This window comes from Lethenteron reissneri, chromosome 49, assembly GCF_015708825.2.
Source record: "Lethenteron reissneri isolate LAM-NWPU_2019-01 chromosome 49, ASM1570882v1, whole genome shotgun sequence".
Lineage (NCBI taxonomy): Eukaryota > Metazoa > Chordata > Hyperoartia > Petromyzontiformes > Petromyzontidae > Lethenteron > Lethenteron reissneri.
The window spans coordinates 7934757-7959905 of NC_083827.1; the positions used below are offsets into that span (position 1 = coordinate 7934757).

At 49.1% G+C, this 25149-nt stretch overlaps 1 protein-coding gene across 2 annotated transcripts; it reads right to left on the reverse strand.

Moving 5' to 3' along the window:
- Positions 1–3237: 3237 nt before the first annotated feature.
- On the reverse strand, positions 3238–24582 carry LOC133354917 (putative solute carrier family 22 member 31). Of its 2 annotated transcripts, XM_061572105.1 has the most exons (10): positions 23415–24582; positions 22440–22786; positions 19459–19562; positions 16627–16781; positions 10046–10214; positions 9241–9377; positions 8603–8711; positions 7884–8098; positions 6809–6920; positions 3238–5083 (listed from the first exon to the last, which is right to left on the reverse strand). In XM_061572105.1, exons 2-10 carry the CDS (start codon positions 22686–22688, stop codon positions 4603–4605), a joined length of 1731 nt encoding a protein of 576 aa, XP_061428089.1. In that variant the 5' UTR covers positions 22689–22786; positions 23415–24582; the 3' UTR covers positions 3238–4602. The 2 variants fall into 2 exon arrangements, with proteins under 2 accessions (XP_061428089.1, XP_061428088.1); XM_061572104.1 differs by lacking the exon at positions 23415–24582 and having other exon boundaries at positions 22440–23357.
- Positions 24583–25149: the final 567 nt, after the last annotated feature.

Consider the following 25149-nt stretch of genomic DNA (forward strand, 5'->3'; position numbering starts at 1 on the left):
CGCGTGTTCAGAGAGTTTGGCTGCTGTAAATTTCCACTCCGTTGAGCTATCATTTAGGGTTTTTTTATACAACGCGGACTAAAGGTTTGAGTTATTGTGCCCCCACCGTTACGGACGAACGGAGCTCAAGCATCAACGTTCTCAAGCTTAGAAAGCGTTTAAAAGTCAGGTGGAAACCCAGTGTGTCTGTCCTTGTTTGAGCACCACATTACCATGTTTGACCCCAGGGAGCAACCCGATTTTTTTACTGGAATAGCCCGGCCAGACAAGCCAAAATTGGCCCTGGAAACGAGGCTTCAATCCACCCCATGTGTGTGCCCACTACGGGTTTTACAGTGCGCCAGCTCACACGCTCAATTCCATAACGACTCGTCACAATTAACAACTGCAGCTTAATTAGGCACATGGAAATGAAACTAGCACTGCGACAATTAGCGTATCAGCATGACAAATAATTATCGTTACGCCCCTGGACGCACAACGAGCCGATATAAAAACATGCCCGTCACTTTCGCGACCCGCTAATTTACACTGATATGTAATGTATCGTTAAAGCAAGTCAGTACAGTTAAAATCAGTGATCGTGTAAATTGCAACTTAGACAACACTGAGCAGCATATGGTTAAGTAATCTGTTCCCTATCCTTCCAGTTAATAAGTTAAATGCGCTAACAAAGTGCTACGCAAAGCCACCGCAATAACACTGAATTCATCGATAAAACATTTAAGGCTTCGCGACTTAAGCGTTAGGCTACGTCATTTCAGTCATGCGCTCGCAAAAACACAGGCAACCCACGCGCGCGCAATGAGAGACTTGGCACGGGCAATAAACAAAAACGAAACGCGCGAACGATTCCAATCCGAGACGATATAACCGTGTGCTTCCCTTGCCCAGACGGGGAGGTTGGAGTGGCTAAGGTTTGAGTGGCAGTCCTCTGGGTGAGGGCCTCCCCCACGCCACGCCGCCTACCGTGGAGCATTACTTTAGACCATACTTCGCCACAGCTGGTGAGCGAGCATTTAAGGCGAGGGAGCATAGACGTGGGCGCACGCGAGTACAGCACGACGGATTGTGCCACACCGCCCCCCTCCGTTGTCATAATTGATTTTTGGTTTTGGCCACCGTAACGGCCTGGCCAAATTTCTATCGTACGAGCCTCCACCACCTGACGAAACCCAGACAAATGAAACTGGCACACGCACAGGCGCTGAACAATGGGCCAATTATTACCGTTACAGCTTTCTCACCGGTGAGCTGAAGGGACAATTTTCACAGTCACCCAAAAATATATATATTACGAATAATAATATTATTATCTACGTGTTGAGTCAATAGGAATGTGTGTTGATCAGAGTGGAATGCACGGCCCTGGCGTTACAATATTTAAACACGTCACTTGAGCATCACGGCTGTGTCTCGTCTGCAAAGTAACACCCGGACCGTCCAGGCAAACGAGAGCACGTGTAATAATCTTAGGTTTTTTCGGTAAAGTCACGTAGGTAAAAAAATAATAGAAATAAAATAATAAATGAAAATAAATCAATTAAATCACTTTTATTATTACTTTATTTCTATTATTTTTTACCTACGTGACTTTACCGAAAAAACCTAAGATTATAAATCCTTGCAGTCACGAAAGCTTCAAATATAGAAACACGTGCAACAACTTCACTGTGGCGTCGCACGCCTGTCAACCCCGCCACTTTCGGGGCAAGGGTTTGTGGATGACGCGGACATTTGTGAAAGTGTCTCTCTCAATCTCAGTATTGGTGAGTACTTGATTGAGGCTGCCTGGGAATAACAAGTGTTACCGGCTCGGGCCACAAGGTGGCCAGGATATAGATGAGCAGTGAGTGGCTTTGTGCCAGAGGTCGCAAACGGGTTTTAATTCCTTACCCGTACCCGTACCCGGCCGCACCAGGGTCGCAAACTGGTACCCGTACCCGTAGCCGGCCGTACCCTATACCCGTACCCGGGTAAGGTACGGGTATCGGGTACCTGATTGCGACCTCTGGGATGAAGCCATGTTGCAGGCGCGGGTGGGTTAATTCTAGGAACTTGAATTGTGAGAAGAGACAAGACGTTGGGAAATGAGTGACAAACAGTTACTCACCAGTGACTCACGGCCTACCCGTACCCGGCCGCACCAGAGTCGCAAACGGGTACCCGTATCCGTACCCGGCCGGGTACGGGTAGCCGGGTATCGGGTAGGGTACGGGTATCGGGTACCTGGTTGCGACCTCTGCTTTGTGCGCCCGTTTGTATCGGGACCTTTTGAGTGGTATCCCCTCATATCTGTCGGTTTTTCTCCAAGCAATCTCAGTTTCCTCACACACAAAGTGTACATACATTTGATTTAAAAAAAGGAATTGGCCAAACATCCAAATGCAGCACCCTCCTGAGAAATGATCTTGAGACTCAGTGAGGCTTCCCCCCGCCAAATTGCAATGTTTGGCCAATAACATTGAAAAGTGGCTTCGCGTGGGATAACTTCAGAGTGCCCGGAGAAAACAAATACGCATGAGGGGAGTAACACATGACCAGTACCGTGTGCAATCTCCTAGCCAGTACACAGCTGCCTCATGCCGACATCATGCGGCAAGTCATGGTGGGTCACCCATTTAAGTAATAACCAGGCCACAAATGAACCAGGATGCCTTGCTGATCTCCTCAAGGAGCATAAACCATCATCACGCAAACTCTGGTCATCCTCGCAGAAGCGGCCTTTGGCTGGCCATCAAAAAAAAACGGTCACCGCATCACGCGCTTTCAGATGCGCTTCGGAGGCCGTCTGGAATGCTCTTCGTTCACGTATTCAATCTAGATTGAAAACTAATATGTTTAGAAATTATTTTAGTGTTTTAGTTTGTTGTTCTTCCCCCTGCAACCTCCCATTATCACGGTTGGCTAAGTACGGTGCGAAAGAAGTTCAACATACGTTAACCTTCGATTTAAAGCTTTCGTGACTGCAGGGATTCATCTTCTTAGGTTCTTTCGGTAAAGTCACGTAGAATGGAAATAATAAATAATAAAAATTAAACATAATAAAATAATTCTCACGACGTTTCGGCCACAACGCAAGCAGCCGTCCTCAGGTGGAGAGCAGGTCTGTCTGAGGACGGCTGCTTGCGTTGTGGCCGAAACGTCGCTGAGAATTATTTTATTATGTTTTATTTTTATTACTTTATTATTTCCATTCTACGTGACTTTACCGAAAGAACCAAGAAGATAGGTTAACCTCACTTAGCTTCCGGAAGGCCACAAATCATCCGGCGCATTCAGGGCGATTCCGTCGTGCACAAGCAGGCCACTCGGTGGCGGCAGCGAATGTGATGAGGCACCCGTTTGGAACTGGCTCGCGAGCAAATGACTTCGAGATAAGAGGGTGACGGCATGGAACAACCCGAGCCCTAAAGGAACTCCAAACAATGACATCGCCGGCGTTGCGTGCCCAGACGCCACCCGTCCGGGCACGCCGACATTCGTTCGAGCGGCGCGCGTCAAAACATTGTGAGCGCTAAAGTGCACCGGGCCCACCGCAGAGCGTCGTCCGAGATGCACCGCACAGCTACGAGCGATACACAGATCCACGTGGCGTACGCAAAGCAAATTGGAATACCACGTTTGAATATATTTGAATCGGACATTTTTTTCCGTCATAATGTCTGACTTGACAAAATCAATGTATGTTCATTATTTATTTTCATATATATATAATCATTACGGTCTTATCATGTTGTTATTATTACCCTTACATTGCCCCAAACATACGTAGACGTAAGCAATGAGCAGTGAACAGTTGAAAGAGCGACGTTTTGAATTGATCGATAACGGCTGACATTTCTTCTATCCAACGAGCCCCAATAGATGTCCTTCTCTGGCTGGTCTCACACTCCCTCGCACTCCAACCGTGTCTCTAACCAGCAAGCCTTCTCCCTCCACCCAACTCCACGTCACCCACACAGCCAGCGTCATACGTCACTCAGCTAGCTTCAAACAAATAATGGCTTGAACTCTGTATATAGGTTACGTACATGCGGTAGATATTGTTTAACCCGGAAAAACAATATTGGAAGAATCAAGTTTCATAGCGAATCCCGTGACAATTAGTATTATTTCATACTGTAACAAAGCGCTCATATTTTGCCTCTGGTAAAAAGGAAGTTACCAAGCTAGCAGAGCAGTTACCAGGCTGCCACGCTCGCAGACTTCCTGGCGAAACAGAACTTATTTTGTGTCGACTTGCAACCACTTTCATTTATTCCAACTCGAAACCACCGTCGACTTGCAGTCCAATGTGAACAAATGCAGGACCACACTTGAACGGCTCAAACTCGCCCACGCGCTACTACCTTGTAACAATGGCAAAGCGAGTTCACCATTAATAATCAAAAACAGCATTAGCCTTGCAGTTACGAGAAAAAGTCAACCTCTCGGCAAGAGCCTGGGATCGCACATCACCCTCGCGACGCAATCAGTTTAACTCGACCGAACTCCCGCCGGAGCCGTCGCCGGTTCTTTTCCTCCCATCGCAAATCCCACGCACGCCGCTTCGCCACCGCCGGTCAGCACGATGACGACGACCCCGTTTTACCGTCGCGCTCAGAAGTCAATTCCCGCGGTGATGTCGCGCAGCTCGGACGAGTCGGACCGCGCCGACGCGTAGCTCCCGGCCTCCGACGCCTGGCTCAGCAGCGGCACCTTGTCCCGCTTGCGCCGCGACGCCGTGCGCAGGGACGGCACGGCGGGCGAGCAGCCGTCTCCGATGATGCCGCCGCCGCCTCCATTGGGAGCGGCTCGATCGACGCCGGTGCCGCCGCCACTAACGCCGCCGCCGCCGCACGCGCCGGGCGCGGAGGAGAGCTGCAGGTGCTGGCGGTAAGTCTCGCCGTCGTTCAGGCTCTCGGGCAGCGGGTGGCCGCGGCTCTCGGGCAGGAACATGACGCTGAGCAGGGCGACGACGTCGAGCGCGGCGAGCACCACGTGGTGCAGGAAGGAGCCGCGCTCCGTCAGCAGCTCCTCCAGCGGCGCCGACACGCGGCCCAGCGACGCGCAGCCCGCCGCCAGGCCCAGGCCCGCGCCGCTGGAGCGTGCGCCCATCGGCAGACACACCACGCATACGCACGCGCACACACGCACGCACACACACACGCACACACGCACACACGCACGCACACACACGCACGCACACACCCACGCACGCACGCACACACCCACGCACACACGCACGCACCCACGCACGCACACACAGACACGCACACACGCACACACGCACGCACCCACCCACGCACGCACCCACGCACACACGCACGCACCCACGCACACACACACACACCCACGAACACACCCACGGACACGTACATACAAATGAACACATGAACAAATTCACGCACACGCACGCACGCGAATTTTAAAAATGTACTGCAAATTACTTAATTGTAATAGACATAACAATCATACTACTTTGAAACTTGGCAAGATACTCCTAAAAAGAGTACCATGAGTTTCACTGAGGTTTAAACAAGTGTAATAATTTACACCATTGGAACCTCATTTGCCAGTAGAAAAATATGATAATTGGTTTTTTACCCTTTTTTTTACGAGGAGTCATGTTTACATAGACCACAATATCTGGTCCAACACCATGTGTGACTAGGCTCTAAGGAAAGCTGTCTCGGGTGTGGACCAATCAACTTCAAGGACAGTGCATACATTATCAGAGTTATGTTTTTTGTTTGCATTATGACTGCAGGTATTGTGGTCTATGCAAACATGACTCCTCGTAAAAAAAGGTGTCAGTTTTGTTGCCAGATAAAAGAGTAAACAACCAAGTATCAAGTGTAGTAATAAAAAGACATAATCGACATGCACGCTTACATATATAGACACACACACATACATATATATTGATATGCACAGATACACAGACACACACACGGATAAATGTACACAAACATACAGACACACAAGCAAGGACATTTATTTACATTTATTTACCTAGGAGAGTAAAAGCGGAGTCTCACGATGGCTCCTTCATAGGAAGGTGCTGCTGCTTTTGGATGCATGGCCATTTTCACAAACGGGTCTGAATTGAGCCGAGCTAGAATTTGGATGGGAAAACCAGGTGTCGTCGGCTGGGTCTGCTGAGGTGGCAGTGTAGCAAAAGACTCTTGAATCCGTTACCTCCTTGTGTGCAAGGGTTGCTTCCAACATACAAAACGCTCGTGAATGGAATTGGTTCAACATCCGAGGAGCCGCACAATTCAGGCCACGCTTTGCAAGCACGTTCACAATGTAAAGATTTTGGTTGTAAGCAAAGTGAAAATTCCCGGTCGCTCTGAGGAGGTCAGTGCGCTTGCCTCCTGGTTTCCGAGACCTGATGAGTTCGGCCACCACATTCGGGGTGACATCGTCAAAATGTAGATTTGGTGGAAAACCACGTATTAATTCTAGATTTGAAGCTTTCGTGACTGCAAGGATTCATATTCTTAGGTTTTTTTTTACGTAACTTTACCGAACAAACCTAAGGAGAACCACGTATTTTATCTCAGTGATGCCAATTGCAAAAGTCACAGACTGAGTGGCCCCCAACCCTACTTGCTTGGCTTAAATGCCCTTTTTCCAAATTACAAATTGCACCGTTCGTATTATCAGCAAGGAGTCGCAGTGGAAGAACTTCGCGAGAGTGGCGAAACGGCGTTTAACTTTTTTCCGCCACTATTCTCCCCCTCGGCTCCGCGCTCCCCAGCGTGACGGCTACGCCCGGCGGTGGCGGCGGTGGCGGTGGCGGCGAGAGGCGCTCACGTACCGGACCACGGTGGGCGTCACCTCGGCCGCCACGAACACGCCGAGCCCGCCGGCAGCGTGCGACACCACCAGGCCCAGCAGCGTGAGCGCCAGCACCAGCTCCGGCACTAAGTCTGCGGGGGCAACAGGGGCGGCGGTGGCGGCCGAGAACACGCGCGTCACACACGTGCACACACGCACTCACAGAGACAAAGATTCCCCGGATAGCCTTAAAAGATTGTTGGAGGCAAGTGCTGTTTGCGAGCACCAATGAAGGCCCAGCACGGCAGACGAGGGGGTAGGTGGCCAGCACAAATTCACGGCCGCTTTTGTCTCCCCAGTGGCGATGTTTACACATCACACTTGGTCCTCATTTGAGGCCGAGTCGACCTAGGGGAGGTCCTGGACCGGTTCAGATAATCGTCACTGGTGTTGGCCATGAGCGGGAATCGAACCAGGGTCGCTGGGTTCATAGCGCACCACCGCTCCCCACACATACACACAAACATATAGGCATATACAGACATAAATACATAAACCTAAGTACATATACATACGTAAAATTGGGGAAAAATTACAACCAAGATATCACTTGTTAATGATGTTAACCATGGCCGGGAATCAAACCTTTGTTATTCGCTATCATAGTTCGGTGTGTGCGAACTGCACGGCACGTACACAGATACACGCACGAGTGTACATCAACAGGATTGGAGCAACTGAGAGGGCATTCTGGGTCAACTGCACGTTTGTCACAAACACATTCATCGTGGCAGCGCTTGCTTGAGCCAGGGTCTTTGTCAACACGTGAGTTTACACACACGCGTTTACACACGTACGTAAAAGCACACCCGTGAGTAAGCAGGTGACGGAGAGCGTGTGTTTGAACAGCAAATAGGTTCGCGACCCACATGTGCCGCCACGCATATGTGGGCTTTATCCGGCTGGAAATAAACACGTACAGCCCCCTTTTTTTTACAAATCCACCGTTAGTTGAGGGCCTCCCCCGCCGCCCGCGCCTGTGCCGCTCACTGGCGGGGGGGGACCAAAATTCACCCCGACGGTGAGCGTGTGGATCGTAGCAGGCGCACACTCACACTGCGTGAGCGCCAGCAACAGCAGGCTGGCCAGTCCCATGAGGATGACGCAGGCGAGCAGCGTGCCGCGCCGGCCCATGCGCTCGGCCGCCACGCACGTGAGGAGGCAGCCGACCGCGGCGGCGCCCGCCATCATGTAGTAGCGCGCGTAGAAGCTGTGGCCCGAGTCGCGCAGGTACTGCATGAAGCACAGGTGCAGCCCGCTGCCGATGAAGCTGCCGGGTCACGTTGCAGAGTCGTGTTGGAGGGGGGAGAGGGGACAATCGGTGATTCGGCAGCCGAGTTTCTGAGCTTTTGTTAATTTATTGAAGCGGTTTGCAGTGTTATAAATATAGGAGGTTGTAACAACACGTGTGCGTTGCATGTACAGACCGCCAGCTCAAAAGAACTGAACGGGTGGCAATTTTGTCATTTAAATCAGTTCTTCTCAACCTCTTTGATTTCACGGCACACTCGCGAGTTTACTCGACCTTACGCCGCGCACCGAACCAAAGAATCACCGTGGGCCTGGGTGGGCGAGTGCGGACGCGTTATAGCGACTGTTTGCCAAACTGCGCAAAGGGGCGGCCGGGCGTGGTGCTGGCCACCCACCCCCCGCGTGTGCCGTGCCGGCCTTCATAGATGCTTGCTAACAGCACTTGCCCCAACAGTTTGTTAAGGTTATATGGGGTATCTTTGCCTTTGTTTACGTGGGTGAGCGTCTCGGTCACGTGTCTCACGTGATAAAGCAGAGGATGAGCAGGTTCTTCCATATGTTGCGTGTGCTGAACAGCTCCAAGACGTTGTGCTTACGCGGTTTAGACGCAAACTCCAGGGCGCACTCAATTTCTGTAAGACAGACAAAACACATCACACTTTTGTTAATACACTTGTTTGCCCAGGAGTGCCACACTGAGTCTCAAGACTTTATGAGGCTCCCGCCAAAGTTTTTGCAGCATGGGGCAATGCCTAATACTTAATTCTAGATTTGAAGCTTTCGTGACTGCAAGGATTCATACTCTTTAGTTTTTTCGGTAAAGTCAAGTAGGTAAAAAATACGACAGTAAGAATTCGATACGTTCCATTCATTGGCTACCACATTCTGATAAGCTGCCCCCCTCTACTCCCCCTTAACTTGCATTTAAGAACTTGCATTTTGGAATCCCTGCCTCACTTGATACAGCAAATCTGGCTGTGACGGTCCCACCTGATGACGGAGACTTGTGTTGCCTCCGAAACGTTGACATTTTTTATTATTTTATTTTTATAAATTTTAATTAAATTTTTTACCTACGTGACTTTACCGAAAAATCTAAGAGTGTAATGTCTAACACCATGCCATGTGTTTTTCCTTAACGCTCCGCCCCCTCTGACTCACCCTGGAAAGCATCATTGCGCCGGGCCACATCCTCGTCCTCGGTAGCGCCGTTACGCTCGGCAATTGTCTCCAGGGCAGCGCGAGCCTCCGCCACCTGGCGCGTGGCGAGAAGCCAGCGTGCAGACTCACCGAGCACGCTGCAGACACGCGCCACACACGCACACACATGCCAGCCTTCATATAAACACGCGCACACACACATGGCAGCCTCCATATAAACACACGCACGTACACACGGCAGCCTCCATCTAAACCACGGCAGCCTCCATCGAAACACACACACACATACTGCAGTCTCTATCTAAACACGCACACGGGAGCCTCTGTCTAAACCCACACACGCATAGGCAGCCTCCATCGAAAGACACACGCACACGGGAACTTCTGTCTAAACCCACACACGCATAGGCAGCCTCCATTTAAACCCTGGCAAGCCTTCATATAAACCCACTCCAGCCGCCTGAGTTATTAGAGCATATTTTTCATTTAGATGTACATAAGCATGTTGAACTTCTTTTGCACCGTACGTAAGCAACCGTGCTAATCAGAGATGCGAGGTAAGGACAGCGTTAAAGAGCCTTTGGCCCATATTTTTTGTCATGGCTCTGGCTTAGCCGAGCCACCGCTCATGCATCTTTGGAAGCAATTGAGAGGCTCAAGCCTAAGTTAAGCATTGTTAGAGGCCACGCCAGTGCCAAACCACACGGCAGAATACGGCATTTCATGTTAGGAGCGCAACTCTATCGGAAATCGCCTTGAATCCTAAACTCCAGCGTTCATCCACGCACGCGCAACATGCACGCACCACGCCAGGCTGACGGAGAGCACGAGCGGTGTGGCCAGCACGGGTTGCAGCACGGCCCAGTCACGGCACAGCAGCGCCAGCCCCGGCAGCACCATCTCTCCGCCCACCAGGAACACCATTGCCATCATGCAGCGCATGAGCCGGCGCGGGGGGTCGCACATCTCGATCACTGCGGCACACGCGCGCGGCACGATCTGTTAAGAGCAAGCGGCACAAGAGGTACAACATCTGCCACCCTAGGGCCGAGATGGGACACATCGGGGTGTTTGGTTTTAATGAGCGCTCGCAGGTAAACTTTGCAAACTGCACAAATAAAAAATACATGTTTTTTTAAACCTCACCATCTTTCTCACAGATGCTAAAATATAAATATATAAATGATCAGTTTTCTCCTTATTGGTTCTTTCGGTAAAGTCACGTAGAAGGGAAATAATAAAATAATAGAAATAAAACATAATAAAATACAATTCTCACGACGTTTCGGCCACAACGCAAGCAGCCGTCCTCAGGTAAAGAACAGGTCTGTCGGAAAGACAGCGTCCGAATGACACTGTCTTTCGACAGCCCTGTTCTTCACCTGAGGACGGCTGCTTGCGTTGTGGCCGAAATGTCGTGAGAATTGTATTTTATTATGTTTCATTTTTATTATTTCCCTTCTATGTGACTTTACCGAAAGAACCAAGAAGATGAATCCCTGCAGTAACGAAAGCTTTAAATCGAGATCAGTTTTCTGTCAAAACAATTAGGCATGAAGTCCACTTCATGCGGCGTCAATCGAGAGTAATGTTTGTCCGTACTTCACCAAACTGAGCAGTGTGGGTTGGTAATAGGTTTTTACCCTTTCAACTCGTACAAAAACTGACACCTTTATACAAGGCATCATGTTTGCAATAACCACAACACAAGCAGTCAAAATGCAAACAAAAAGAAACAACTCTGATGATGATAATGATATGCACTGTCCTTGAAGTTGATTGGTCCACACCCGAGACAGCTTTTCTTAGAGCCTAGTCTCTATTGGTGTTGGACCAGATGACGCCAAAAGGTGTAAAAACCTACTACTATATTTTGCCACTGGTAAAGGAGGTCTCATAGTGTAAATGCTTACCCCGAGCTCTCAATACTCGGATAGTGCGCTGTCTTTGAGTTGTACGCCTTTTGGCGTCATCTGGTCCAACACCAAAGGAGACTAGACTCTAAGAAAAGCTGTCTCGGGTGTGGACCAATCAACTTCAAGGACAGTGCATATCATTATCATCAGAGTTGTTTCTTTTAATTTGCATTTTGACTGCTTGTGTTGTGGTTATTGCAAACATGATGCCTTGTATAAAGGTGTCAGTTTTTGTACCAGTTGAAAGGGTAAAAATCTATTACTATATTTTGCCACTGGTAAAGGAGATGTCTCATAGTGTAAGTGTGGGTTGGTGAAGGGGAGGGACCCAGGGCTAGTTCTGAAAATGCTCGCTTGTGGTGTTAGCAATGGCCGGGGTATGAATACAGACCACTGGGGTCATAGTGCAGTGCGCTATAAACTGTGCCAACTCTCCACCCCAACATTGCCACATCACACTACTATTGATTTATTGAAGGATAATTATTTGTGCTTTTTCTTTCACAGTATTCCATCGTTAGTCACAAAATTGCTGTCCGCGATTTTGGCTATCCGCGAATCGTATCCGGAACTCCCCGTGACTGCATCGAGAGAGAGAAAGAAAGTTATGAGATAAAGTGATGAGATAAAATATAGGATTTCGTCGGCCAATATCATTATCTGCAAATTGTGCTATTCAGGAGCATCTCTGGAATGTATCCCTCGCAAATAAGGAGGGAACGCTGTTTACCTTGAAAACATGGAAGCCTAACCTGGCTTAAGTTGACAAACTACAACCTAACAACAACAACTGCCATTCGCCACTTAGTGGCGGAGACATCACTACGGCGCTTGTGCCAGACGATATGGACTTTAAGGCCACATGCAGTGTCAGACGCCAGCTGGCAGGAGGTGACGGGACAGACCCAGGTGCCATGGGTTGACTGAGATGACTGATGCACCATCTGTGCCCCCTACTATGCCAACTTGCTGTGTTTTAGCCGCCCGGCGCTCCGCTCGTTATTGTGAGCATCACTCCTCTGCCCTCCGTTCTTGCTGGATGGTGTTTTCCTCCAACTGCCCAGTAGCGTACATCACGAGCCTCCTAACCGAACGCACAAACCCTACGACAGCCTGTTTGTGCATGAGTGCCACCCATCCGAGCACTGTCCAGGCTCAGCTCCTGCTTAGCTTCCAAGATCTGACGAGGTCGGGTGCATTCCCGATTGATTTCGTCACGAGTTAACACGTACAGTATTGCTTATAGCCTTACTATGGGCCCCAACACGAATTCTTACCATATCGTCACAGGGCATGACACTACCTAGACATGATTGCTCTCTTAGGTTTAATCAAATCCTCATTCGAGCCGGTACAGCATTGCCCACGGTGAGCTCTCTCTCAACCAGGCTTGGGAAATCAAGCCTGTCCCTTTCCAGCGGATCAAGTGACACACGTACACACGTGACTCGACACCGCACCTTATCCCAAAGGCTCCAATTACGCCTGGCAATTATCGCCTTTTCGCTGTTCATTATTACCATAAAGTGCTTTCCTTCAGCTGCTTCAAACAGGGCTTACAATCTGTGATTTCAAGACAGATCTTGTTAAATGCTGCCTGCAGGCAATGTGTGCTTTTTTAAGTTATCCAAGCATTCCCTTCAAAGCCCCCGAACACCCATGCAGCGTTGCGCTATCAATTTTTTAGCACCATTTCAGGCTATCATCTTTATTTTATGCAATGATATACTGTATACCAGGGGTGGAACAATGCATCGATTGAGCACCTGATGGCGATTATCAAGCTCATCTTACGTGCATGAATAACGTGCACAGGAATCAAACAGTCTTGCTATTTGTATATGCATGCCTGTCAACCCATACAGTTTACCCGTATTCTTGTACAGGGAAATTGAGTTTTCAGGTCCATACGGCGTACAGACGTTTCAATCAAGGCAAAACTAATTTCTTTGTCTATTTGTTTGTGTTTCTCTCTTGTGATTGGACTTTGTAGTATGAATGTTGAGATTTTCCAGGGAACGGGGTGACCAATAAGATCTGAATTGGTCTGTAATAAGGGAGGCGCTGATAAGGGGTTCACAGCTATGTATATGTTATTTTGCACCAGTGTAGCGGTGGCGCAGTCGTTAGCTTTGCTTTGAACTCGGCGACCCGGGTTCGATACCCGGGAAATATCTGAAACAGTCCTGGGCAGCACCCCGCCCACCGCCACTTCACCAACGTAGTGAAGTATGGTCAAAATATCCCCATGACTAACACATGGCATGGGGCGGCTTTCGACCGCCACTTAACGAACAAAGGGTAGTAAATTACTGTAATTATGTCGAATGTAATGAGTGCAAATAACCACTGCAGCTACAGCAGGCACAACAATTCACCGCATTCTGACAAAAAAAAAACATTATTGATTCTGAAATCGAATCATGACCTTGATTGAGACAATTAATCCATTCGCTGGGAATTCGGGGAGATGGGGAGGGAATAATGAATCGTTATACGCCCACTGTATGGACGTGATAATGAATGTGTAACAATTAATTTGGCAACGCACTTATCGCTTTTACGCTTTTCATCGCTCCATTATTGCGTCGTCGTTTTTGAAGCCGTGGTCTGTGCCCACGAAACATCAAATACAACGATCAGATTTTACACTCGGAGTTTAACTCTCTCCCTTGCGGACTAGCGTACCCACTGCAGCAAAAACATGGCGTATAAACTCTCACCACTCCACCACAAAGAAAGATCGGTCCTGTCGCACCACCAAACAATGGAACAACCCAACCTGGCAATGCCTCATTCTGTCTCATCGCGGAATCGTGAATTTCCATTCCATTACATTGGTCAACACACTTTTTCTGGCATACGGTATTCCAACGGTTTTAAGGTAATTTTGGGGTGCTGATTCCAAATCTGGCATCAGTTTTTGTCTATCACATCAGGTTTTTGAGATATCAAATATTGCATTTTCAATAAAAATTGCAGAAGAAAAATATTAAATAAATGTGGATATCTACATAAAATTATATTATAAATACACTATCCTAAAAATACAGCGCCATATTTTAACACTAAAGCAGTCACTGACTCGCAACAACTTGCAATCATAAGTGACAGAGTTAATTTCAGGTATAATCAATGAAAATGGGGTATGCCGATAGCATAAAATGAGATGTGATAGAGCAAATCAGAGATCAGATTTGGAATCAGCACCCTGAAATTAGTCTAAAACGGCTGCAAAAGTCCAGGCCAGAATTTTTTTTTGTTGTTGTTGACCAGTGTTATTAATCACGCTGTCATCCGAATCGCAAAAAGAGCGCTATCAAAGCGTGCCGAGTATTTTTTTTTCGTCTGTGGGAAAAAAGCACTAAATATCAATTTGAATGCAAAAGAAAAACCCGCACGAAAAAAATATCGCCACGGTAAGCCGTCGGCTACGGAGACAAAGGGAAATTGTGCATAATTTCCAACGCGGTGAAGCCAATTATGCGAACTAAAGAGTTTCTATTGCCTATCAAGGAAATGTTAAATGCCCGTGGGGAGCGTTGCGACGCTCAACGCGTTAGGCTGTACTCGTGAACAAGTCGGGACTGCGAGGAAGTCCTAGCACGGTTATAATGAGCACCTGCGTTTCTTCCACATGACCACTTGTGACGCCCTGCAGTGAGCGGTGGCTGTGTTAACCGGGCGGATGTTAACTGCCGTTAACTCTCGATAATCCGGGGTGACGGGAGGGGGTGGGGGGGGGAGGTGAGAATGGTGATCTAGACAAAACAAAACCAAGAATAAGGAAAATTATAGTACCATTGGAACCTCCTTTGCCAGTAGCAAAATCTGATAATAGTTTTTTAACCCTTTTATCTGGCAACAAAACTGACACCTTTTTTTTACAAGGAGTCATGTTTGCATTGACCACAATACCTGCAGTCGGAATTCAAACAAAAACACAACTCTGATAATGTATGCACTTTCCTGGGAATTGATTGGTCCACACCCGAGACAGCTTTCCTTAGAGCCTAAAAAAAAAGTGGCAGTTTTGTTGCCAGATAAAAGGGTAAAATAAACAATTATCAAAATTATAGTAATTATGGTGTAAAAATGTATCACTCATCTATGCAAAAATAGGGGATGATGCCGCAGAATGCGTCAGCTGTTTTCATAGCGTCTTCATCGGTTTACTTTCCGATTTGTCTGCCTTCACGCGGGCACTTAAGTCACTGACCGCAACGAGTCAGGAACAGCTATTAATAGAACTAGAGTTCGTGTAAAACGAATATGAGCACAGTAAATCTGCAACCCGGATAATCCACCCACGGATATTCAAGAGTTAACCGTTTGCCTCTGAAAATAAATACTCCCCCGGCAGCCTGCTATCCCCAAAACCCTCCTCATGCTTACAAAAAAACAACAACTCCTTTCTATTTCATCCACAATATCATCGTGTGCACGTCTTGAACTTTCTGTGTATTGAGGTGCGATTGCATTTCGGCGCTGTAGACATTCTTCATTTCCTTTTTCTGCAATGTTATCCCAATCGTCCTATCATTTGTGGCCGGGTTGCTTCTGAAAAATAAGTGAATACCTCAGTGGGCTTTGCTTGGTAGGATGGGGATGGTTTCGTTAGAATTTGTACGCGTTTAGAAGATGTGTTTACTTTGCACTGCCGTCGTGTTTTTGTGCTGTTTGTTGTTGTCATGTTCTTACCCGCTCCGACTGGACATCTGTGAAAGAGCTTTATAGCTCATCGGATTCCTCCAGTATAAATAAATATTCTGTTTCTATTTCGATTTAAAGCTTTCGTGACTGCAGGGATTCATCTTCTTGGTTCTTTCGGTAAAGTCACGTAGAAGGGAAATAATAAAATAATAAAAATAAAACATAATAAAAAAATTCTCACGACGTTTCGGCCACAACGCAAGCAGCCGTCCTCAGGTGAAGAAAAGGTCTGTCAGAAAGACAGCGTCTGAATGCATTCAGACGCTGTCTTTCCGAAACGTCGTGAGAATTATTTTATGTTTTATTTTTATTATTTTATTATTTCCCTTCTACGTGGCTTTACCGAAAGAACCAAGAAGATATTCTGTTTCTGTTCCGCTGCCGTTGTTAAATGACGTTGCCGATCGTTTGTCAGCGCGCGGAAGTGATCGATCGGGCAGGTCTGATGAGATCGTTGGACGATAACCACGGCAGGTGGGCGATTGATTAGTCTTCGCTGAGTGTGTGGGAAAGTGCTGCCCCCTACTGTGTGGAACAGGGGTCGCTTGAAAGGCTCTCAATAACTAGCTCTGCGATATCCACTTCTGTGGCATGTTCTATAACACGAAGGGTCGGTCGCACGACAGCGAGACGGCACACTTGGGATATAAACCGGGGGGAGGCGGTGGGGGGCAAAAGATCAAAAGAAACACTGCGATGCACAGCCTCAGTTCCCATTCTCCAAACCAACTGCCCGTTTGCACGCGACGGCTCTCACGGATGAGGTAGAGGGAGAGGAAGACGCCAGGGAGGAAGAGGCCTTGCCCCAGCCGCAGCACGGTGAACATGACGGGTCCGCTGGAGAGGCCCATCGCGAATCCCACCAGTGACGTCAGCACCAGGGAGATGAGCAGCACGCAGCGGCGGCCCAGCCTAAAGCCCACGCGACGAGCGTCAGTCAGGGTGTGCTTGGGCAGGGATACATTTCTCATCGAACATTATCCACATTCCTGGCATGCACGTAGATATGTTGAACTTCTTTCGCGCCGTACGTAGTCAACCGTGCTAATCCCAGGGGGAGGGAATCGGAGGTGCCGGGGAAGGAGACTGGAGCATGGGGCGCGAGACTAGTGCTAGCCACAGCCATCGCAGAATGTATACTGGTTGTGGTGTGCCGGGTAAGTAAATGTTTTGCACATCACCCGACCAGGACCTCAGATTAGCACGTTTGGCTACGTACGATGCGAAAGAAGTTCACCATATATACATACACTAATGTTAAAGTAAATGGTACAAACTGTACAAAAGCAGTGGGAAAAGAGAAACCAATACAAACCAGATGGTAAATATTGAGATAAAAACATGTATTTAGTCTTGAAAGGAATCATGATTCCAAATGGTGACAATGAATCAAATCACTGTGTGCGTGGAAACGACGGTCAGCAGTGAATCTTTACATTCCCATTGCCAAACAGTGTCCAACCAAGTTTATTTCATTAAACCTAGGAGCAGAGAAAGGATGAGAAATTCTTGCAATGTTAAGTCAATTCACCTCACCCCAGATTCCAGAGGGCTCCTTCTCAATGAATCCCCCCCCATTGTGCCCCCGTTGCTTGGCTGTTTTCGAAGTGCGTTAATTTATTTTGCCCCGTTAAAGCAGGCAAAGGGAGTTATGGCTCTTTAAGTCCGCTACAGCGTTACGTCACTCTAATCCCTCGGCCGAACGCACACGCGTGAATTGCACAGTCACACCCTAATCCCAGTTAGCTCGTTATGGTTCACTTCTTGAAGGGGTGGAATTTTACACGGGAAGCTATAAAAACACTCAACCGCTTCAACGGAACAACAGCCTGCTTGGTGTGTTTGCCAGGATGTACATGTGTACTCGTACAGCACTTTTTGTCAATCCACTGGTGAGATGAGGGCCTCCCTAAACCACGTGGGGTCGCGAGGGTTATATTACCATACTTCACCACGCTGGTCAGTTCAGGCTGGTAACGGCAGGGAGCATAGAAAGTAGAGTACAACATAGACTTGTGTGTTTCGATTTAAAGCTCTCGTGACTGCAGGGATTTCATCTTCTTGGTTCTTTCGGTAAAGTCACGTAGAAGGGAAATAATAAAATAATAAAACTAAAACATAAAATAATTCTCACGACGTTTCGGCCACAACGCAATAAGCCGTCCTCAGGTGAATAACAGGTCTGTCGGAAAGAGACAGACCTGTTCTTCACCTGAGGACGGCTGCTTGCGTTGTGGCCGAAACGTCGTGAGAATTATTTTATTATGTTTTATTTTTATTATTTTATTATTTCCCTTCTACGTGACTTTACCGAAAGAACCAAGAAGACTTGTATGTATTGGCATCCGCTGGCCGCCACGTAGCCCGACAAGATCACGACAACCTGGCGTGTCTGGTGGTCACCCAATCCTCCACCGTCAGCAAAAGTTAATCCACTACTGAATGAAGGCCTCTACAATCTGCCGCCATTTTCTTAGGAAGCCACTGGAGCTATACATTTTTAAATCTCGATTGAAAACTAATTTCTTTAGAACTGCTTTTTGTGTTTAGTTTGTTGTCCCCCCCCCCCGCGCCTCTTATTAGCACAGTTGGCTCCATACAGTGCAAATAGAGGGCGAAACATATATACATATATACAATCCATCGGTTGAACTGCTTCAGTGCAATGGTATACGCCAAAACATGCAATGAAAACTAACCCTACGGAAGTACATTTTAAATTGCAACATTTTGAGAAAATAACCCGCTTCAACCGAGTGTTATACAATTGATTGCTTCAGTCAATTCGGCTCCACTAAACCATAGCGTTTTCTTTGATGTAAGAAGAGGTCTTCCGAGCAGATGGGATGGTGGGATCACAGCCTCCTTTGAGGATTGCATGCTCTTTGACGGGAGTGCCATCAAAACGGTAGCCGGGGGCCAACACACACATCGCCCGTGACACAAATCAGCCGGAAAAGCACCCGACTTCGTCCGATGAGCCTGGCTACTGCTTGTATGGCCAGCCACCAACAATAGGTTGCTGCTATACACGATGGGAATATGTATGTGGTGGGCAAGCCGACGGCAGTGTCCATCATTTGGATACCAGAGCCAAGTCAAGACTGTTTTGCAAATTTGCAAATTGCATTTTGCTCCGATGGATATGACTGTTTGAAATATGCATAATGCCCAGTCACCCCTCAGCCCTCATATTGACAATTAAATACTTCTCTAGACAAACGCATGTTTGAATGCATCATATAACCCATCTTGTACGGATGATTAGACCGAATTTGTTTTTCACTTAAAAATGTAGTTTTTTTCGTAGCCAATGCCATGGGCCCATATATTTGTGTAGGGTTGGGCTCCGTAGTAGTTTTATGTCAAAATTCTTCAACCCTCTACCACTAACCCTCCACCACCTGACAAGATTGTCATGTTAACAAAGACATTCTTTATACGTGCCAAAGTATTGATCGACTTCTGACCAATAAATCCCCTAGACTGAATTTAACATCAACGTACGACGTTTCGCTGCAACTGCTTTGAGCTTCATCAGGTGCTCGACCAGAAACTTGTTGTTGTCCACATCACCACCACTACTCGCCTGTCAGACAGCGCTCCCATGGCCACACAGCCGACGACATAGCCGACCATAAACGCGAGGCGTTCAGCCGGCACGAGCCACCACTTCTTGCACACCAGGTCCCACTGCAACGAGAACAACAAAACGAGGGGGAAGAGGAGGGTTGACAGCGGGAAGGGAGCCATATTTACGGCCGTCAATGCTGCACAGCAAAGGATAATTTCATTCTCGCACTACAAGACATCATCCCGGCCAAATCCGTTGATGCCACCAAACCTCGCCGACGCTTTCTCACCTCCGCCAGATCCCGCAGCAGCTGCACATTAGGCGAGTGACCCTTCAAGACTTGCCCTAACAATACCCCACCATTTGGTCTTAGCTCTTCCCTTTGGCCACTGGATATAAAGTGATCACTCCAATACTGTACCTGTCTCCGTAATGAGTCCTCCCTGCAAACACTGCACACGTCCTCACCCAACACAAACATTTTTCCCCCCAAAAATGCATGCATGCATACAGCGCACCTAAACCGCTTAGCCATATGGAATTCTATGCCCTAAGCCAGCTATAGCTTAGGCAAGCCTAAGGCACACTAACAACCGATACTGTATTGCAGCTTTTGCGCCCAATCCCATCAGACTTTGGCAACTAAGCAGAGTTGAGCCTCCATAGCGCATGCATGTGCGATCACCATGCACAACAGGTTGTTATAGGCTGTGAGGATACGTTGAGCTGAGGGCAATGCAGCCAAATAGATTGTTGTATTGTACTTCTACACTGCACTCCCTGCCTTTACCAACCCACTCACCGGTGTGATGAGGTCAAAAAACCCCGGTGACCTGCATGGCATGGGGAGGCCCTCATCCACCGGTAGATTGACAAAAAAAGCTATATAAGTAGAGAAAGCCAAGCAGTCTGGGAGCTAAACAATATATTTTTACGAAGACCTGATTATTTATTACATTGCCACTTAACAGCGCACGATGAGATTTCTATACAATATATCTTTACGCGCTAAACAGGACCCTGTCTTGAAGGTGGGGTGCTCTTATAAACTACGTCTGGCAACCAGGCAGGATTTGTTGAATGAGCCCGACTCTGCTGATGAGACCCATGAGATCAAAACTCAACCAACATTTGATTACAAATGCTGCTGGATAACCCAAGGCCAGAAGGCGACTGTGACTCAGCTGTTGAAACAATATTTATTTATGTTTAAGTGTGGCATTTATTTGACTCATAATCCTCCGCAACATTTCATGAGTTTTGATACAATCTTGGGCTTATGTTCCGTCCAAATGCAACCTCATCTCTAGACAATGTACAGAGTAGGGAGGTATACACACGGGGCAGATGTGACGAAAAGTAATGATGATGATGCAGCCTGTGAAGAGATAATGCAATGACGCCTTGCCACATCGTAGCTGGATGAAAATTAATTTCGATGGCAACCATAGTGACAAAGTGAGCAGTGAAAATGTTTTTACTTGAGATAATTGAAGGTCAGTAGCCTAATTAGGTCAGTGCTGGCGTGTTAATTTAAAATACATTTCAGCTCAATGTCACAGTAATAAGGTTATTTATCAAGTGGCAATTTCACTGCATTTTGTCAATCCTCTTATCAATTGGATGAAGGTCTCACTACTCTGTGTCAGTCGTTGAGAGCTGGTCGACCGTACATATTCCAACTGCTGGGTCAATTTGGGTTGGCGATGGGGCCCACCCAGGAATCAAGTTTGATTCCTGGGTGAGCGCCATGGTGGCGAGATGTTAACTACATCGCCTGGTATACAGCAGGTCGTGGGTTCAATCCGAACCCTGACATCTGTACGTCTGGAGTTTTCATGTTCTCCCTCTAGTCGCGTGGATATTTCTCCGGGCCCTCCAATTTTTTTTTCTCTCCACATTTAGAATCAACATCATGCGTTTAAGAGTATTGAGCTGCTATAAATGTCAGCATGATGACAATCCACTTCGTTGAGCAATCAGTTTTGATGACCAGGTCGCTTCTGCTCCATATATAGCTTAGTGGGTCTGAGCTAGTCAAATAAAAATATAAATATAAACTCAGTTCACCGGTTTCACGGAGCAGTGTGCTTAACCATCAATCTACACTAACAGCGAACCTCCCTTTACCCCAATCACCGTGCCAATTGTCCCCACGCCACTCATCGTAACACACAAAACCCGCAGGGGTCACAAACTCATGGTGACCAGTGGAGTTGCGTGAAGGTGAAACCACACACATGCTCACGACAATGTATCTCGTGAATAATGCATCACCAACCCCCCCGCCCCAGTCGAGTTAAGATCAATGACAATTGACACCCCACTCGAGTCTCTTCACGTCGTTAGCCGCACTGCAGAGAGCCTGTTCCACGCACAAGTGCACGCCCTTCACTTTGGCCCCGAATTGGCCTGCAGATTTGCTGGTGGGGGGGTTATTAAATGGGAACAAGTGCTCCAGTGAGCCAGAATCAAGTCCGGACAATCATCCCAATGTGTGTGGGGGGGGGGGGGGGTGTTCTTCCTCCAGGAACTTCAATCATTGATTCCTCCCTCTCCCCATAGATGGAATGAGACAGTTTTATGTAATTATATCCATACCGCTGTTGTGTTCAAGCACGACACTGCAGATAAAAACTACCGGACACATTTCCTTTTTGCAAAGTCTACATTTTGGCGTTGGCAAGTTTTCGCCCACCTTGTGATACACACATATTTTCCTTCCGTTTTATACAGCGTTCGTCGATAACAGTAACACAACATAAAAAATCCATTCATAATCGGACCATCTGCCACAGACAAGACTGAGCGAATGCATGTGAACACTTCCAACCTTAGTTGGAAAGCGTGTCCAGCCGCACAGACAAATGGCACCACCACCACCACCCATCCTCGCCCACCAACGGTGCCAACCCAACCGGCCCTCACCCCCATGGGCATCGTTCCGTGAACAACAATCACGATCTCAGCACCAGTTGACCCCCCCATGCACTTGCCTGTGTCACGATGGTTGTCCGTAGCCCCGGCTGGCTGGGGCTGACCCTGTACACCCACGCCGTGCACTCTTCCCCCGTGCCCACCTCGGTCCTGTTGACCCCAGCAGCCGCACCGGCCGCACCGTAGCGAACACGTGCGCAGTGCGGACCACCGCCACCACCACCACCGTTCATCTGCTGCTGCTGCTGCAGGTACTGCTGCTGTTGCTGCTGCAGGTACTGTTGACCACTACGGGCTTCTCGACGCATGAGCCAGAGCCACACTTGCGCGTCCGAAGCGTTCGCCGGCAAGGCCGTGGGGTCCGGCCGGCATCGGTAGCTGTCCAGCGGCGCGCTGTTGAAGGCGTCTGCGCAAAGCACGCAGCCCACGAAGATGTACGGCAACCAGGTAAGCACGGAATGCAGCTTTTGGTGGCGTCCGAAGCCCCCGGCGGCTGGCATCAGGACGCAGTCGAAGGAGGAAGAGGAGGCCCCCCCTTCCGACACGGCCGCTAAGCCGGCGGCGTTGTCGGAGCTGTGCGTGGCCGGAAAGCGGCCGAGCGATGTGGTCTCGCGTCTCGGGCTGAGGCTCGGGTTGTCCGGCGTGCTGGCCATTGTGTGTCAGCTGATGGCGGGGATGGTGATGATGATGATGATGGGGGTGGTGATGGTGATGATGATGGTGGTGGTGGTTGTGTTGGTACCGATGCTGCCGACGGCTGACAGCGGCGGTAGTGGTGGTGGTGGTAGTGGTGGCGGTAGTGGTGGCGGTGGTAGTGGCGGTGGTAGTGGTGGTAGTGGTAGTGGCGGTAGTGGTGGTAGTGGTGGTGGCGGTAGTGGTGGTGGTGCTTGACAATTCCCTGCAGATGGCTGTGCACGTGGGGGGGGGGGGGGTGCTGAGGATGCAGACTCCTCCTGCTGTTTCACAAACCCCCTCGGCCGCTGCTCTTTGGGTTCCGCTGGGAGTGATGACGGCGATGCTGCGAATCGACAAACCCTTTGCTGCTGCTGCTCCTGCTGCTGCTCCTCCTGCTGCTGCTGCTCCTGCTGCTGCTGTTGCCGCTCCTGCTGCTGCTCCTGCTGCTGCTCCTGCCGCTCCTGCTGCGGCTGCTGCTGCTGCTCCTGCTGCTCCTGCTGCTGCTGCTCCTGTTGCTGCTGCTGCTCCTGCTGCTGCTGCTCCTGTTGCTGCTGCTGCTCCTGCTGCTGCTGCTCCTACTGCTGCTGCTCCTGCTGCTGCTCCTGCTGTTGCTGCTGCCGCTCCTGCTGTTGCTGCTGCCGCTCCTGCTGCTGCTCCTGCTGCTGCTACTCCTCCTGCTCCTCCTCCTGCTGCTGCTACTGCTGCTGCTCCTCCTGCTGCTGTAAGCACCGCATGTGACTTAATCGATACTTATGGTTCAGATATTGCTGGTGTCGGGGGGGGGGGGTGTTCCTTCCCTGTCGCCCTCAATGATGCCACTTGCTGCTGCTGCTGCTGCTCCTGCTGCTGCTCCTGTTGCTGCTGCTGCTGCTGTTAGCGATGACGATCATCTCTCTCTCGCCTCTGCTGCTGCTACTGCTGCTACTGCTCGCTCTATCCCCCCCTCCTGTTGCAGTTCTAAATGCCGCCGTCTGGCGCCACGACTGCTGCTGCTTCTGCAACTACTTTAATGACGCCACTTCGCCTGTTCTAGCCGATGCTGCCACACTGCTGCATCTCGTGCTGTAAGCGTATCCCTGCCGGTGTAGTTGCCGACACTAATACCGCCAATATTGTCATCGATTGTGTAGCAATCGATGATTCTGAAATCGACGATACTGCGGTTTCTGCTGCCGCAGCTCCTCCTGCTGCTACAGCTGCTTGTCACTGCTGCATCCCTGCTGCAGCTCCCACTCACGGTGTCACCGACGTGACAAATCCTCTTCCTCCTCCTCCTGCTACTGCTGCTGTGACTTCGACTGTTGCTGCTACTGTTGCTGCTACTGTTGCACCGTACAGTTGCTATAGCTCCTACTGCTGCAGTTATAACTCTCTGACGCTAGACACTAACTACGGTCCTGCCGTTGTAATCCGTCACGTTGATTGTGTATCGACTGCTGCATCAGTCGCTGTACCACCACCTACTGCTGCATCAGTCGCTGTACCACCCCCTCCTGCTGCTGTACCACCCCCTACTGCTGCATCAGTCGCTGTACCACCCCCTCCTGCTGCTTGCTAACCTCTACCCCTGCTGCTTCCTGCTGCTTGACAACCTCTACCCCTGCTGCTTGACAACCTCTACCCCTGCTGCTTGACAACCTCTACCCCTGCTGCTTGACAACCTCTACCCCTGCTGCTTCCTGCTGCTTGACAACCTCTACCCCTGCTGCTTGATAACCTCTACCCCCGTTGCTTGGCAACCTCTACCCCTGCTGCTTGATAACCTCTACCCCTGCTGCTTGACAACCTCTACCCCTGCTGCTGCTTCCTGCTGCTTGACAACCTCTACCCCTGCTGCTTGACAACCTCTACCCCTGCTGCTGCTGCTTGCTGCTGCTTGACAACCTCTACCCCTGCTGCTTCCTGCTGCTTGACAACCTCTACCCCTGCTGCTTGACAACCTCTACCCCTGCTGCTTGACAACCTCTACCCCTGCTGTTTCCTGCTGCTTGACAACCTCTACCCCTGCTGCTTGATAACCTCTACCCCCGTTGCTTGGCAACCTCTACCCCTGCTGCTTGATAACCTCTACCCCTGCTGCTTGACAACCTCTAC